General features: G+C 46.3%; 1 protein-coding gene across 4 annotated transcripts in view; it reads left to right on the top strand.

Moving 5' to 3' along the window:
- The window catches only part of LOC144829437 (uridylate-specific endoribonuclease-like), a 270,796-nt gene that overhangs the window by 147,335 nt on the left and 107,084 nt on the right, over positions 1-16,377 (top strand). For 3 of the 4 annotated variants that reach the window (XM_078688592.1, XM_078688602.1, XM_078688582.1), the window contains 2 exons: positions 6,454-6,609; positions 9,063-9,221. In XM_078688592.1, the coding sequence (XP_078544718.1) occupies positions 6,454-6,609; positions 9,063-9,221 (315 nt within the window). The remainder of the gene's footprint in view (positions 1-6,453; positions 6,610-9,062; positions 9,222-16,377) is intronic. The other variant, XM_078688610.1, reaches the window with a different exon arrangement.

Raw genomic sequence — 16,377 nt, 5'->3', positions numbered from 1 at the left:
GATCATAATCAATTAAAAAACAATTTAGCGGAGGAGCTTCGCGCGGATCCAAGATGGACGCGTGAGCACAGGGCTCCCGAGACCCCTTCCACCTCCTACGGCTATCCTGTTCAATATCCTGATTTAGACGACGGGTTCGACTGACGGAAGCCCTGCTGATACGAAATTGTCTTTCGGAATTCGATTTGGCCACCGGACACCGGACTTGCTGCTACTCGAACTTTATGGCCTACACCGGCAGATGCCCACGGTCTCGAGTTGCCGGACTACCCGAGTGGTAATTGAATAACAACGGTCACTGAGGCTTGATCGCAACCCTCGTGGTACTTTCGGTTTCGTTTTTGGTTGCTGTCCTCCGCGGCTTCCTGTCTGCCAGTACTGCTGGCCCACACCTTGCAGCCCGCCCCCAGCGCATCTCCTGTCTCTCGTATTTCTCGACTGTACACGGCGGATCTCTAGAGAGTTGCCTTCGCCGTACCCTCCCAGAGGTCTGCCAGGACTCCTTGGCCGCCATGTCGGGTAGACCTGAAACCGAGAAGCGGGCCACCAGGATCACGAACCGAGGGGGTTCTACTCAGTCTAATACCATTGATCGCTTCGCCCGCCCGAAAGGCACCCCTGGGGGGCTGGGTAGAAGCCCGGGTGAATCTGGAGAGGACCTTCCTGCGACAGGCGACCTGACGCTGCGAGACGTCATGGGCGCCATTGCCAGTGTAAAGACTTCCATGGGCCAGCAGTACGAGACACTGGCCTCGAAGATAGACACTGTAGCTATCGAGGTTAAACTCATCAGAACGGATCTTGCAAGGACTAATGAGCGGGTAAAATCGCTGGACATTAAAACAGCTAGTCTCACTACTGATGTTTCGGACCTTCAGACTGAGGTCCACAATCTCCGGAAATTTAATGACTTGTTTGCTCGTCGGCTGGATGATTACGAGAGCCGGGCCCGGCGAAACAACGTCCGCATCATTGGTGTTCCGGAAAGTTCCGAAGCAGTGTCTACGGATCTTTTGGTTGAGGACCTCGTGCTGAACCACTTGGCACCTAAGGGCCTCAGTAACTTCGTCACTGTGGAGCGTGCCCACAGAGTCCCAGGTGGTAAGCCTAAATTGGGAGCGACGCCGCGGCCCATTATAGACAGGATCTTCAACTTTCGAGACAGAGACGCTATTCTCCAGGCATCGCGCACTGGTGGGCCCACAAAATTTGACAATGCATCCATCAGTTTTTACCCGGACTTCACACAGTCAGTCCAAAAACAGCGCATGAACTTCACAGGCGTGAAACGACGCCTCCGAGATATGGGCCTAAAGTACGCTATGCTGTTCCCGGCCCGCTTGAGGGTCGAATTTGAGGAGCGCACTTTCTTTTTTGATCGCCCGGAGGTTGCTAGTGACTGGCTGATACTCTGCCGACACAGCGAGACCGATCTGAACACTCCGGCGGTGCTGAAGGTGGCCTGGAGGAACGGGTGGAGTGAGTCCCCACCGGAGGGCCGGCTATATAGACTTATGGCAGCGGTTTGACTATTATTGAGTGCATGTATATTGTCTACCCGGGGGTGGGAGGGTTCGGGTTTCTTCCTCCTCTAAGGGGTTCTTCTCTCTTCTCGTAGATTAGTTTAATGGGACGACAGGCACACTGCAAGTTGGGGTGGTTCTTTGGATCGACGCAGGGGTGCAGGGTGGGGGGGTGTGTGTTGGGTATTTTTTTGGGGGCGGGGGGGGGTCTTCTGTTTCTTTGTTTACTTCGAGGTTTCATTTCCATGCACGATTCGCTAGATGTGACTGTCCTTATGCGGGGGGGATGCTGGATGCATTTCTGTAATGGGGGGTAGGGGGCTGAGGGTGTTGAGTTGGAATATGAACGGGCTGGGTGATAGGATCAAGCGGGGGATAGTTTTGCAATATTTGAAACGTCTTTCACCCGATGTTGTGTTGCTTCAAGAAACTCATTTGATAGGGAACACTTGCCATGCGCTGAATAGGAGGGGGTATCGTCTGGTGGCGCACTCAGGTTTCACCACGGGTTCGAGGGGGGCGGGCGTCTTGCTTCGTAACTCCCTCCCCTTGGAGATAGATGACGTCGTAGATGACGTCGTGCTTGACGATCGTGGCCGATACGCGGCCATTACAGGGCGATGGGAGGGGAAGACGATTTCCATACTTTCTGTCTATGTCCCACCAGGGCTACAGTCCACTACGTTCTCTGATTTAGGTGGGGTGGTCTTGAGCTTCCCCGAAGGCATGTTGATATTGGGTGGCGACTTCAATTCGGTGGTTAGTGGTGATGATGATGGTAACCCCCCCAGAACTCTCTTGAGATCGCAGTCATGGTTGGGTGATTTTCTGGACGCGATGGGTTTAGTGGATAGCTGGAGGCACCCTGGACAGTCACAGTACACCTTTCACTCGGGAGCGCATGGTAGTCTTTCAAGGCTTGACTATATCCTGGTGCCAGCGGTGCAGATGGTCTCCGTAACGGAAGTGCGTCACTTGGCTAGGGGGATCTCGGATCACTCTCCACTTTGGCTTGGGATTGATTTGTCCTTGGGAGCGGAGGGCCGTGTTGCCCCGATCAACCCCTGGCACCTACGCAGCCCCAAAACTAGGGCTGCAGTGGTTCAATGCATGGAACACTACTTTAATGAGAATGTGGGATCGGTGTCCTCTTCCGTTTCCCTCTGGGAGGCCTATAAGACTGTGATTCGGGGTCAGGCCCTATCCTTGATTGCTAGCGCGAAGAAAAGTAAGAATGAGGAGGTTGTTTGCCTTGAAAATGATATCACAGCTTTTGAGGAAGATTTGGGATCTGGGGTTACACCTGAGAAGTTGCATGTTTTGGCCCTTAAACAGGCTGACTACAGGGCTCTGGTGACGGATGCAGCCAGGATGATGTATCGTGTGCAACAGGGGCGGATGTATGATGTTGGTGATAAGGCCGGGAAGTTGATTGCTTGGTTGGACAAGAGAGAGTGTTTGAATAGGGTTGTGCCTGTTGTGGAAGGGGTGGATGGTTCTCGGGTTGTGGACCCTGTTGAGATAGTCGTGGCTTTTGCTCAGCACTTCCAGAAGGTTTGCACGCCGGTCTCGGACAGGCCAGAGGAGGACTCACACTTACTACTGAGGGATATCGCGCTGCCTAGCCTCTCGGAGTCCGACCGTGAGCTTATGGAGGTGGACTTTTCCGCTGATGAAATAGCGCTTGCTATCCGTTCCCTTCGTTCAGGCAAGGCCACTGGCCCGAATGGTATTCCGGTAGAGCTGTATAAGCTGTGCCCGGATAAGATGGCGCTGCATCTACGTCGCATGTTCTTGGAATCGCGAGATCTCGGACTCCTTCCCCGGGATCAGAGATTGGCGTCCATTGTGGTAATTCATAAAGATGGGAAACCCCGTGAGCAGTGTTCGTCGTATAGACCGATCTCGCTTCTGAATGTTGAACCTAAGGTTCTGGCGGAAGTATTGGCGAATCGTCTAGTTACAGTGATTGGTGATTTAGTACATCCAGACCAGTCAGGATTTATCCCCCACCGTAATACTGCGCTTAACCTTCGCCGTCTTAATGGCGTTCTAGCGCGGGCGGGGTCACTTCGTGAGCCGGCCATCTTGGTTTCTTTGGACGCCTCGATGGCCTTTGACACAATAGAGTGGTCGTATTTATGGGCGGTTCTATCGAAGTTCGGTTTCGGCCCGCGTTTCATTGGGTGGGTTCAGCTCCTCTACGCACAACCATTGGCTCAAGTGGTGGTGAATGGCAGGGCCTCGGAGTCCTTTGTTCTTGGCAGAGGCACGCGACAGGGCTGCCCGTTGTCACCGTTGCTCTTCGCACTTGCTCTTGAACCCCTCGCCGCGTGGCTCCGATGGGAGCCATCGCTTAAGGGCATTAGTTGGTCCCCGCGATATGAAGATCGTGTTTCAATGTATGCGGATGATATCTTGTTGTACCTGACCTCACCTCGTAAATCCCTGGGAGTGTTGTTTGACCTGTTGCGCTCCTTCGGGAGAAACTCTGGCTTGTCCATCAATTGGACCAAGTCCTGTATTTATCCGCTCACTGGAGGAATGCCCTTGCTGCCCCGTGTCTGCCCGATACCTGTAGTACGTGACGGCTTTAAGTATTTGGGGATTTATATCTCCTTGGACTCTGCGGTGCGGTATGAAAGGAATTTACTGCCGCCACTTCATCGGCTGCGATCGGACGTCGCGGGTTGGTGCGGCTTGCCGCTGTCCCCGTTGGGGAGAGCCGCCCTGTTTAAGATGATGTCTCTCCCCCGGTTCCTTTATGCCCTTCAAAATACACTCGATCTGGTCCCAGCTAGTTATTTCCGTGAGATTGAGGGCCTCCAACGGCAACTGGTATGGGGCGGGTGGCCTCGTATTGCGTTCTCGAAACTGACTCTGCCTTGGTATGATGGCGGTATAGCGCTGCCCGACATCAAGCGCTGTTACTGGGCGTCTCAGTTGAGTGCTATCAACCATGCCATGTATGGTCCTACCCCTAACCCTGCGTTCGAGATGGACAAATGGCAGCTACCGGGTGGCGACTACAATAGGGCGCTTTACTCTAAAGCTGCTAGGAAGACACTTACTGGTCCTACTGGGGTCGCGGTGCGAGTTTGGACTAGTGCGACGGCTGCCACGGGATGGACAGATAAGCTGACTAGAGCAACGCCGCTTTATGCGGCTGAACGGCTGGGGAATCTCTGGGCAACAAAGGGGTTCGACAAGTGGGATCTTATAGGTATTAGTCGAGTGGGGGACCTCCTGATCAAGGACAGGATCAAGACTTTTGCCGAACTCCAGCGGGAATACAGCCTGAGTGATAGGGAATACTACCGCTATCTTCAAATTCGCCATGCATTTGCTTCGGTGTTTCCGGCTGGTGCCGTTGTCCCGGAATCCTCCCCCCCTGGAAGATAGGGTGCTCGATGGACATGTCCCTGATAGTACCATCTCTCTTATATATAAGAAGCTTATTAACGACCGCTCTGACCTCCTTGTCCAGCTCCGTAATGCCTGGACCGCGGATGGGCTTGAGTTGGATGACGAAGACTGGCAGGCCGCGGTGTCGTCTCCAAAGGAAGTGGCGATTCCGGCGCGTCTACGGCTAGTGCAATTGAAGATTTTGCACCGCGTCTATGTCACGGGTCCACGCCTGATGAGGATGGGTTATTCATTGGATGGGTTGTGCAGGCGTGGCTGTGGTATGCTTGCTACTTTTCTCCATATCATATGGGAGTTTCCGAATGTGGTGTCTTACTGGAGAAGCGTGCATGACATTATGGAAGAGGTGACGGGTGTGTCTTTAATGCCGGAGGCTAGGAGGTGCCTTCTGAACGTCTGGGAGCCCAATGATTATAACGTGGCGCAGACTCGGTGGGCCACCCTCGGCAACATGATCGCCAAAAGGGACATAGCCCAATTGTGGGGGTCCCAGAGGGCACCCTCGGCGTCGGCATGGATGGAATGCATGGATTGGTGTATGTTTAGGGAGAAAACGGTGTATACAGCCCGTGGTAGGCCTAGGAAATGGGGAAAGGTGTGGGGTCAGTGGAATGCGTATCGAGGAGAGATTTGTACCCCCCCCCTCCGTAGATTCCGTTACTATCCCTCTGTCTCCGTGACCTCGCATTCCATGCATCCTTCTGCTATGACACACAGTCTGCTTGTCCACTCTTGGCCCTTCTTTCCTCCCCCTTAGGATTTATCCTTCTTTAAACCAGCCTCATTGGCTGGCTTTCCCCCCCTGCTGATGGAGATGGTCACTTCGATAACAGTCTTACCTCAGACTTTGTTTCTGTGTTGTTTTGCTTGGTTAAAATATAAAATGTGAAACCTTTTAATTATCCTCTTACAGCCGCCGGCCCTGTTTGTTGACGTGTACACATTGCGATTGATTTCAGGGGTTGTTGGGCCTTGTACTGTTTTCGATTGTGTTGCGGATTATTACTGACCGGCCCTGTGGGGTTGTAGGTCTGTATTTGTATGACTTTTCCGATAATAAAGGTTTTAAAAAAAATAAAAAAACAATTTAGCTGAAATCAGAAATATTTTGGTACTCAAACAGCATTCAATGCCATAGTAAATACTGGCGCTGAATGAAGTACATTGTGTGCGGAGGCTCTTTGTAAAAGGGCAGAATGCCATCACTTGCTGTGAAGTTAACTAAGTGCTATAAAGGGTTGACCTATGCCCCATGCTGAATGAAGCAGTGGATGGAAGGAAATGTGAAGGGCTGAGTGCCAGACCAATGGATGTAGAGAGTTCCTTAAAGCCTCATTAGTAAGTAAATGACACATTTAATTGTAGTAAAATCAAAAGCTCTTGGCTAACATCAGCTGTAACTGGTTAACACATGCTGCTTCTATGAACGCATCAGTTTTTGTGTGGTTGGTTGATTTTGTTTACAAACTACAAAACTTGTCTCCCCTATATCGCAACACCACAGACAAGTCGTCTTGTAAAGGAAGGTGTGACGAAGCCTACAACAAAAAGGACTCATGCCACTGCGACAGAAAATGCAGCAAGTTCAACAACTGCTGTGATGACTATAGCAACCTATGCAAGAAAACAGACAAGACCAGTACTCATGGCCAGAGTGAAGGTAAAAATAAGTACTACGTTATAATTGGGGCTTCTGAGGCTTGTGGTTGAGGGTCCAGCAGACTTTGACCAGTATAAAATTCTAAATGCTGTCACTGCTATGAGAACCAATCTAATTTCAGGTTGGTTCACCAATTGTTCTGTTTCTGAAACTTCCCAGAAATTTGCTGAATGAAAACCCAGCTATACAAACACTGTTTTGGTAACTAAGTGCCCCTGTAGAGAGGGTATCGACCTTGTCTACCATTTACAGATCAATACATGCTGACCACAATACGTGCTCAGGTAGCATCGCAAAATAATGCTGTTACTTGTTCCAATCTTGTTTGAATGAAGTTGCAATCTAAACAAGTGCTGGGCTCTGATGTTCGGGTCAACCCTGCTGAATATGCCCATCTGCAGCATAACTAGTGCTCATGTTGAGCATGTTAAGTGCTTCAAAACTTTCAAGTCAAGTTCACGCTATGAAAACCCACCAAATAAGCAAGAGAGAGAGTGTGGGATCACAAGGTTTCCACAGAACCAAAACAGCGTGCTAAGCCCACGGCGCTAGGGCAGCGCTAGGGGGCTGAGACGCTAAAAAGAAGCTGCACCAAAGAGGATGAAAACAGGGCTTGGGCCATGGGAGACTGAAAAGAGAAACACACGAGGAACACACAGGAAATAGTATGCTATAGCCAATCGGAAAGGAGGAAAAGTAAGTGGCAAGTACACAAACCAATGAAAAGCAAGGGTGGGATCTGAGTCCCTTTTAAGATTTATATTAAATACAATAGATTTCACAAGCACAGCGCAAGCGATGTGCAGGCTAAACCTAAACACAGGAACTTCCTGTTATGTATCTATACCTGATGTATTGATAACACCTTCTACTAGGTAATTAGCATTCTGAAAGGGTCAAGGTGGTGCCTTGTTTGTGTTGTGCGAAAATGCTCAATAATAATAATTTGTTTTATATATGGTACTTCATATGAAACTTGTGAAATTTGTTAGCACTTTATATGACAGGTGCTACTACTGCTCTAGGTAATGATTCTTGCTGTCTTTCATACTTGTCATCTGTAGATCACTACAGATGTCCCTGATGACTGTTACTTCACTGTCAACTTTCTAATAAATGGTCTGTAGTTGCTTACATGCAAGGAAGGAATGATAGTGTAAGACCTAGTATAAGAAACACATGGACATTTGAGTTTTGTGTGTCTTTTTGAGGACGGGAGCGGTGGAATGTTGTATGTTGGCTAATGCATAATTCAGGAATAGGTTTGAGAGATCTACTGACACTTGCAGCTGCTTATGACAACATTAGTCTTGTGTTCAGAACTGACATTACAGATTGAATGATTTTATATAGTCCACACAGTCTGGTGCATTGATGAAAATTAACATCTATTCATTAGTTGATGCTATTAAATACCTGTATATCTGACTTTTAGGCTGACTCTGTGTTACTGGTCCATTGCTCAGGCAAGTTTTGGGGCAGCAGATAGAACAGAGGTCTTTACCACATACAAAAGGTTGTTTTTATTCTGGGAGCAGGATGAGTTCAGGGTGTAATGTCATTCACAAACTAAGATGGTCACAACTTAAAAAACGATACCTTTGCCCCTATACCCCACCTTAACATCTTATGCTCCACAGCCCCCGGGCAAAAAGGGTAAACCTAGCACCGCCAACTTGCTCTATCTTTCTCCTTCCATGTATTCGTCCTCTCTCTTTCTTCTCATTTTCTACCTCCCTCTCTCTCAACCCTGAAACCTCCCCGTGCCTACCAACTTTACCGCAGGGAGCAGGGGATGTCATAGAGGCACCGAGAGGTGGGCGACACAGCAAATTAACAGGGAGGCTTTTAACACAATCCCCATCATGGAAAGGAGGCTTAGGTTCAGTCTATAGTATAACAAGATGGGGTGGAGGGAGCGTTTTTCCATTCATGGTATGCTAGCCTTTTCGTTTTGTCAGGGCTTGTTTTTTCTGATCGTTTTGCAACAATTTATTGTTGAAGAAACTACCAGATCATAATCAATTAAAAAACAATTTAGCTGAAATCAGAAATATTTTTGTACTCAAACAGCATTCAATGCCATAGTAAACACTGGCACTGAATGAAGTACATTGTCCGTGGAGGTTCTTTGTAAAAGGGCAGAATGTCATCACTCGCTGTGAAGTTAGCCAAGTGCTGAAGTGGGTTGACCTATGCCCCTTGCTAAATGCAGCAGTGGGTGGAAGGAAATGTGAAGGACAGAATGCCAGACCAATGGATGTAGAGAGTTGCTGAAAGCCTCATTAGTAAGTAAATTACACATTTAATTGTAGCAAAATCAAAAGCTCTTGGCTAACATCAGCTGTAACTGGCTAACCATGCTGCTTCTATGAACGCATCATTTATTGTGTGGTTGGCTGATTTTGATTACAAACTACAAAACGTGTCTCTCCTATTTCGCAACACCACAGACAGGAAGGCGTCTTGTAAAGGAAGGTGTGACGAATCCTACAACAAAAAGAACTCATGCCACTGCAACAGAAAATGCAACAAGTTCAACAACTGCTGTGATGACTACAGCAACCTATGCAAGAAAACAGACAAGACCAGTACTCATGGCCAGAGTGAAGGTAAAAATAAGTACTACGTTATGAATGGGGCATCTGAGGCTTGTGGTCCAGTAGACTTTGACTAGTATAAAATTCTAAGGGGCATATTATCAAGGGGCTTTATCTCCGCTTTTTTGGCTTTAAAAGCCAAGAAAGCGGAGATAAAATTATCTCCCTATTACCAAGCTGTCGCTAACACCAGTTAGCGACAGCTAATAGGAGATAGTGACCATCTTGGGCCCCGCTTTGCATGTCAGTGATATTTATCACTAATGACATGCAAAGTGGGCGTGCCAAGATGTTAGCGACTGAAAACAGTCGCTAACATCGCTATCTCCTATTACCAACTTTTGGAGATATTCGCGCTAAGCGCGAATATCTCCAAAAGCTAACACCTGCCCTGAGCAGTTCTTAGCCATGTTAACCAATGGGAGGTGGATAACATGGCTAAGAGCATTTGCTCGATAATGCATGAATATCGCAGACTTTTCAGCGATATTCATGCATTGCGGCCGTTTTTTATCGCATTTGCGATAAACCTTGCTAATAGCAAGGTTTATCTGCGATAAAAATCGCCGATTTGCGGCGATAATTTTTGTCTCTAAACAAGTTAGAGACAAAAATTATCTCTATTGGTTGGTAATATGCCCCTAAGTGCTGTCACTGCTATGAGAATCAATCCAAATTCACGTTGATTCTCGAATTGTTGTTTCTGAAACTTCCCAGACATTTGATGTCTGTTAATCCAGCTAAACAAATTGAGACAAAAATTATCGCCGCACATCGGCGATTTTTATCGCAGATAAACCTTGCTATTAGCAAGGTTTATCGCAAATGCGATAAAAAACGGCCGTAATCCATGAATATCGCTGAAAAGTCAGCGATATTCATGCATTATCGAGCAAATGCTCTTAGCCATGTTATCCACCTCCCATTGGATAACATGGTGAAGAACTGCTCAGGGCAGGTGTTAGCTTTTGGAGATATTCGCGCTTAGCGCGAATATCTCCAAAAGTTGGTAATAGGAGATAGCGATGTTAGCGACTGTTTCCAGTCGCTAACATCTTGGCACGCCCACTTTGCATGTCATTAGTGATAAATATCACTGACATGCAAAGCGGGGCCCAAGATGGTCGCTATCTCCTATTAGCTGTCACTAACTGGTGTTAGCGACAGCTTGGTAATAGGGAGATAATTTTATCTCCGCTTTCTTGGCTTTTAAAGCCAAAAAAGCGGAGATAAACCCCTTGATAATATACCCCTCTGTTTTAGTAATTAAGGGGCATATTACCAACAACTAGCGATAATTTTTGTCTCTAACTTGTTTAGAGACAAAAATTATCGCCGCACATCGGCGATTTTTATCGCAGATAAACCTTGCTATTAGCAAGGTTTATCGCAAATGCGATAAAAAACGGCCGCAATGCATGAATATCGCTGAAAAGTCAGCGATATTCATGCATTATCGAGCAAATGCTCTTAGCCATGTTATCCACCTCCCATTGGTTAACATGGTGAAGAACTGCTCAGGGCAGGTGTTAGCTTTTGGAGATATTCGCGCTTAGCGCGAATATCTCCAAAAGTTGGTAATAGGAGATAGCGATGTTAGCGACTGTTTCCAGTCGCTAACATCTTGGCACGCCCACTTTGCATGTCATTAGTGATCAATATCACTGACATGCAAAGCGGGGCCCAAGATGGTCGCTATCTCCTATTAGCTGTCACTAACTGGTGTTAGCGACAGCTTGGTAATAGGGAGATAATTTTATCTCTGCTTTCTTGGCTTTTAAAGCCAAAAAAGCGGAGATAAACCCCTTGATAATATACCCCTAAGTCCCCTTGAACAGAGAGTATCGACCCTGTCTACCATTCACAGACCAATATATGCTGACCACAATCTTGTATGTATGAAGTGGAGGGGAAATGTGTGGGGAGGAAAGTCCATGCTGTTCGATTTTTGTTGGCCCTTACTATGATTTTCCACAACCGTACCAGAAAATATTTAAGGCCACTGAAGAGGCTCCAGCTTTTTAGCAAGGTGGTAACACAGAGCAGGTGTCTATGCTGAGCAGGGAGTGCACCTAAATACACCCCCACTCTCAGGTGAGGATGGCTGCGGCACGTATTTCCAAAGGATAGATTATTGGTTATTAGGGACAGCTGATTCTAGTGTAGCATTAGCTGGGCGAAGAGGTAATGTCTAAAGGAGGTAGAATACTGGTTGTCCCTAGTGAAATCTGTTGAGCGGCAATAATTTCATCGCCCTATTAGCAAGCTGTCGCTAACATCAGTTAGCGACAGCTTTTAGGTGATAGCGAGCGGTTTTGGGCCCGCCTGGCATAACAGCGATATTTATCGCTAATGGCATGCAGAGTGGGCGTACCCCACCTGTTAGCGACTGAAAGCAGTCGCTAACATCGCTATCGCCTATATCAACGCAGGCGTAGCGATTAAAAAGTTTGCGCTAAGCACGAATATCACTGAAAACTAACGCCTGCTCAGACCACTTCTTAACCTGTATTTCCAATGGGAGTTGGATATTCAGGTTAAGACCCAATTGGCGTTAATGCCTGAATATCACTGGATTCCCAGCGATATTCACACATTTCGCAGCTATCGGCGGATATTTTATCGCATTGGAGATAAACGTTGCTAATAGCACGTTATCTCTGCAATAAAATCCGGCGATGCAGGCGATAAAAAAAAGTTGCTAAGCTTATTTAGCAATAAATATCGCTAGTTGTTGATAATATGCCCCTATGTTTTTATCTTGGCCTTCCTGAGTGGGAGAAACTGGTTTTGTTCATAATAAACTGAGCAGTTGCAAACAGCCTCTCCACTGCTCTTCTAGAAATCCTGGATAATATGCAGGGCCGGACTGGCCGTGCCGGGCAACGGGCGTGTCCCTGGGGGCCGGTTTTGCAGGTGTGGGCCGGTTTTGTTACAGGGAGCCAGTTTTGCATTAGAGCTACGATATCAGACCCCAGTAACAATAGCAGCAGGCTTCACACTTGCACCCGCCCCCCAGCACCCTCCCAGGTTGGTCTGACCAAATTGCCTGTGCTACTTAGGTATCCCAGTCTGGGTCTGATAGTATGTATGTTTGTATGTTATTATTTTAATTTTATTATTATGAAGTTTTATATAGCGCTAGCCAGACCCGGAGGTATCGGAGCACTTCACAATCGTTCAAATGCAAGGCCAAGCAAACATTCACAGTAAGTACAGTGCAGATATCAGCACAGGTGTCAAGAGTCTCAAGACAATATCAGGTATACACTTTGCGTATTGGAGGGAAAGTCAGCAGTGTCGATACATACTCATAGTACCTTATCAGGATTACCGTACTCTGGGTATCCCACCCCCATCGGTGGCTATTGTCAATAGCTCTTCTGTGTCTCCTGCCCTTTTGCTAGAGACCGGTCAAGGAAAAGATTTTTGAGTTGCTCTTTGAATTTTGCGAAGGAGGAGATAGTTCTTATATGAGGGGGAATAACGTTCCAGATTTTGGGCGCGTTTCCCGCGAAGGATCGGGCTGCGTTTTTTTGTTTGCGTGCTTTCATTGAGATGAGTAGTAGTGTGTTTGAGCTCCGGAGGGACCTGGTTTGTCCGGCTTTTTTTTGTTTAGAGGCAAAGTATTCGGGTTTGCCTGTGTGAAGGGCTTTGTGGGTGAGGCAGGATGTTCTGAAACGGACACACATTTCAACTGGGAGCCATTTTAGTCCTCTGAGTGCTGGTGAGATATGGTCAAATTTCTTCACTCCTGTGACCATTCTAGCTGCTGAGTTTAGTGTTGTTTTAAGGGGGACCAGGTGCGCCTTTGCTGAGCCTGACCGTGTTGCGATCCCATAGTCTAATCTGGATAGCACCAGTGATTGGGTAACTTGTTTAAGGTCCTCGGCTGGGATGAAAGGTTTTATTTTGTTCAATAGCTTTAAGTTCAGGAAGGCGCTCTTTGCCGAGATCTTAATGTGTTTAGTCATGTTCACTTTCGGGTCTAAAGTGATGCCTGATGATTTTACAGAATCTGCCAGGGTGATTTTCCGTCGAGTGTATAGATTGCAGATATCCATTCTGTAATAGTTCAGACCTAGCACCGTGCTTCTGATTTGCAGTCACTTGGATTGAAACCCCCTGGATTCTTAATTCTTGCACACAAGAACACTGAAAAGGCAGGGAGGACATATCAAAGCAAGCTTCATACTTCTTACCATAATTCCCGATGCACTTATGCTAGAAAACCTGTGACAGACTTAAAACCTAATAGACTGGAAGACAGTTACCTACGGCTGCTCAAACACAAGCAGTGTAACTGATGTGGTCTTACATGATTACAGCTGATCCCATTTTTCAGCAGAGTGTCTGAAGGTGGCTGCTCTGCTTGTGCCCTTTGCGGCTGCTACAGTTTGCTTGTATATTGTATATTGATTGTTGTTTTAGTTCACCCTTCGGCCACATCTCTGGCAACCGCCACTGTTACTGCTGTGAGAGGCACCTGGTATTTGTTTGATGTTGATTCTGGGGCGACCATGGTCTGAGTGAGTCGGGGAAGTTAGTGTAAGAGTTTTTTCTCAGTGAGTCACTGGTTGTGGCCTTTCTTCTTTGACCCACACCCTCTCCTACCCTTTGAGCCTGCTGGGGACTGCCAACCCCTCCCCCTCTTTGGGCCATGCTCCTGGCTCCAGTCCCTGGGGAGAGGAGGCTGATGGAAAGTCATCCAAGTGGGACCAGTGGGAGCAGGCTTGGGGCTGAGCTACAATATGAAGAACCTGCTTGAAAATTCACCTGAAACTGAACTAAGGACTTTCTGGAAAAAAGTAGATTAGTCGACTGCTGCTGTCTGTAAGATCAGCTTCTTACAAGAAGTAAAGAGGCACAGCAGAAGTAGATGAATTCAAAGTAGGTTTATTGCAGTCCAGAAGTAACGACCCCCTCCAGCATCAACACCCTGCAACGGCCAATGGACCAGTTTCTTACATTCTACCCCACATCACCATGTTCCACAGGTTCCATGTTCCAACTCAGGTAACCTAGGAACAGTAAGATAGGTGCCGTTCTAAGACAAGAACACTACACTGTCATAACTTGTTATCATAAGGAAAGACTGGCAAAGACAAATGAAGTTGGCAGTGATGCAGCCTCCAACTCCAGAGCAGTGAGTTAAGTTTTAGCTAATTGACTCAGGTACTGCCCAGTGTTGTAGTTTTAACAAAACGAATGGCCCCCACCTTCAGCCAAACATAATTGTCATGCTCATTTGCAATCTCAGTCAATTTTAGCTAAACAACGGATGTCAATTTTAAAATTGTTTGTCACTATGGGCCTATTTTCCAAACGCAAAGGGCCTCACAAACCCTGAGCCTACTGGCTACCTCTCGCTGCCCATCAATTGACATCATTACTCCAGCTGAGAAACAGCCTGTATAAAAGTCTAACACCACATCGTCTGAAAATACAGAGGCAGAACCCACCACTGTTATAGAAACTCCAGCAGAGGAGATCATGAGGAAAGGGGATGATGTATGCAGTCCAACAGCAAACAATGAATGATAATAGTTGATTAGTAAGGGTCTCCAGTTACTCAGGGTATTACTTCTACAATGGCATCAATCCCCTTGGCTAGCTCCTTCTTAGTCTTAGAATACACTCTCACAAATACAGAACTAATACCCTTGAATGCCTCAGACCAAGAGGTTCCACCCATAACATTACAGGAGATGGTTCAGCACAATCTTAACTCTTTGGGTAAATCTTACCCAGAAGACATGAGGGCTGTTGCCCAGGTACCAAGTATGTTATGAATGCCCCTTGTGAAATCAAAAACAAGCTTCCTTCAGCTTGATTATGGCTTCAATGTATCTGTTAAACCATTAGAAGAATCTCACACAGAGGAGACCAATATGGCTTCAGAAGCTTGATATGCCCTTTGTAGAGCAATTAATTCAATCTTACGTTTACTTGAAAAAAAGATACAGAAAATGACAAGTCTTAACAATTTTAACCAAAGTGTTAGTAAAGAATGTGACCAATGCTTCAAGTTTGCAAGTTCAGGATATGGTTGTTAAATCTACCTCAACTGAGGCAGTTCTGTTTTCTATGAGCAAGAACCATGACTCCTTGCTTCAGAACATGGCAAAAATAACTTTGCAGGATACTAAGGAAAAAGGTTATTGACCACTGAGGCAACAATGAAGTCGACCGCAATAACCTAGATTATTGATAATGTGGGAATACACAAAGTGAGGGAGAGGAGTCAGTTATTCTATGTAAACAAACAAGGACCCCCTGATACGGATAATTATCCTGGGACAGGGTAAGCAATATGTATGAAATAACAATCCCAGGCATATAATAAAGCAACAACCAATAGATAGAGCAAAACAAACTAGTGCAGTTTCAAAACATATACATTTTTAATTTGATTAAAAAAGGTTAAATGTAAAACAGTGCATTGATCATAATTGATAAAAAGATCTGGAATGATACATTTATATTCATAAAAAAATTTTTTAGTTAAAAAAGAGGAGGTTAGTTATCCCATTGCCTATCACTACTTAGGCTGCCAGGTTCTACTGATGGTCCAGATTCTCAATGGGAAAATTAGCAAGTTCATGATAGAAGCCCCTTATTTTTCCTTATATAAACCATTTCCTAAAACGAACCAACAATGCAAGCATGGATCACACACATCTGTGGATGTAGTTTCCTCACTAAAGAATTTATTCAAGGAACCAGTTGGTGAGATTCAATGAGTACACACAGCCAACGAGGGTGAAACATCATTCTCTGTTAGAAATGATCATCCTTTGCATGGTATTCCCTCACACTTTTTCCTTCTTTTGTTGAATACATTTTGTTGGCCATAGAACTCTGCATACTTTACTCCTGCTAACCAGTGCTTGTGCTCTCCCTTTTAAACCTGTTAAAATTGCTGTATACCTAATTGAAACATTTTAAGTACTTATAAATCCCTAGTATTTAGCCCTACATTTAACCAGAGCCTGTAAATCGAATGCTACTAGTGGGTTACATCATTCATTGTGCTACCCACCAAAGAAGCACTTTAAAAGATGCCCCCTGGACTGCTCTGCAGCTTGGGTATGTAGTTATAAAACTGTCATTTCGATCTAACAGAACAAACCTTTTGCCAGACTAGACCTTTACTTTTAATGCTTAT

The sequence above is a fragment of the Lissotriton helveticus genome, chromosome 1_1, assembly GCF_964261635.1.
Source record: "Lissotriton helveticus chromosome 1_1, aLisHel1.1, whole genome shotgun sequence".
Classification (NCBI taxonomy): Eukaryota; Metazoa; Chordata; class Amphibia; order Caudata; family Salamandridae; genus Lissotriton; species Lissotriton helveticus.
Note: the sequence above shows the minus strand (reverse complement) of the source record. Positions and strands in the feature narration are given on the sequence as shown.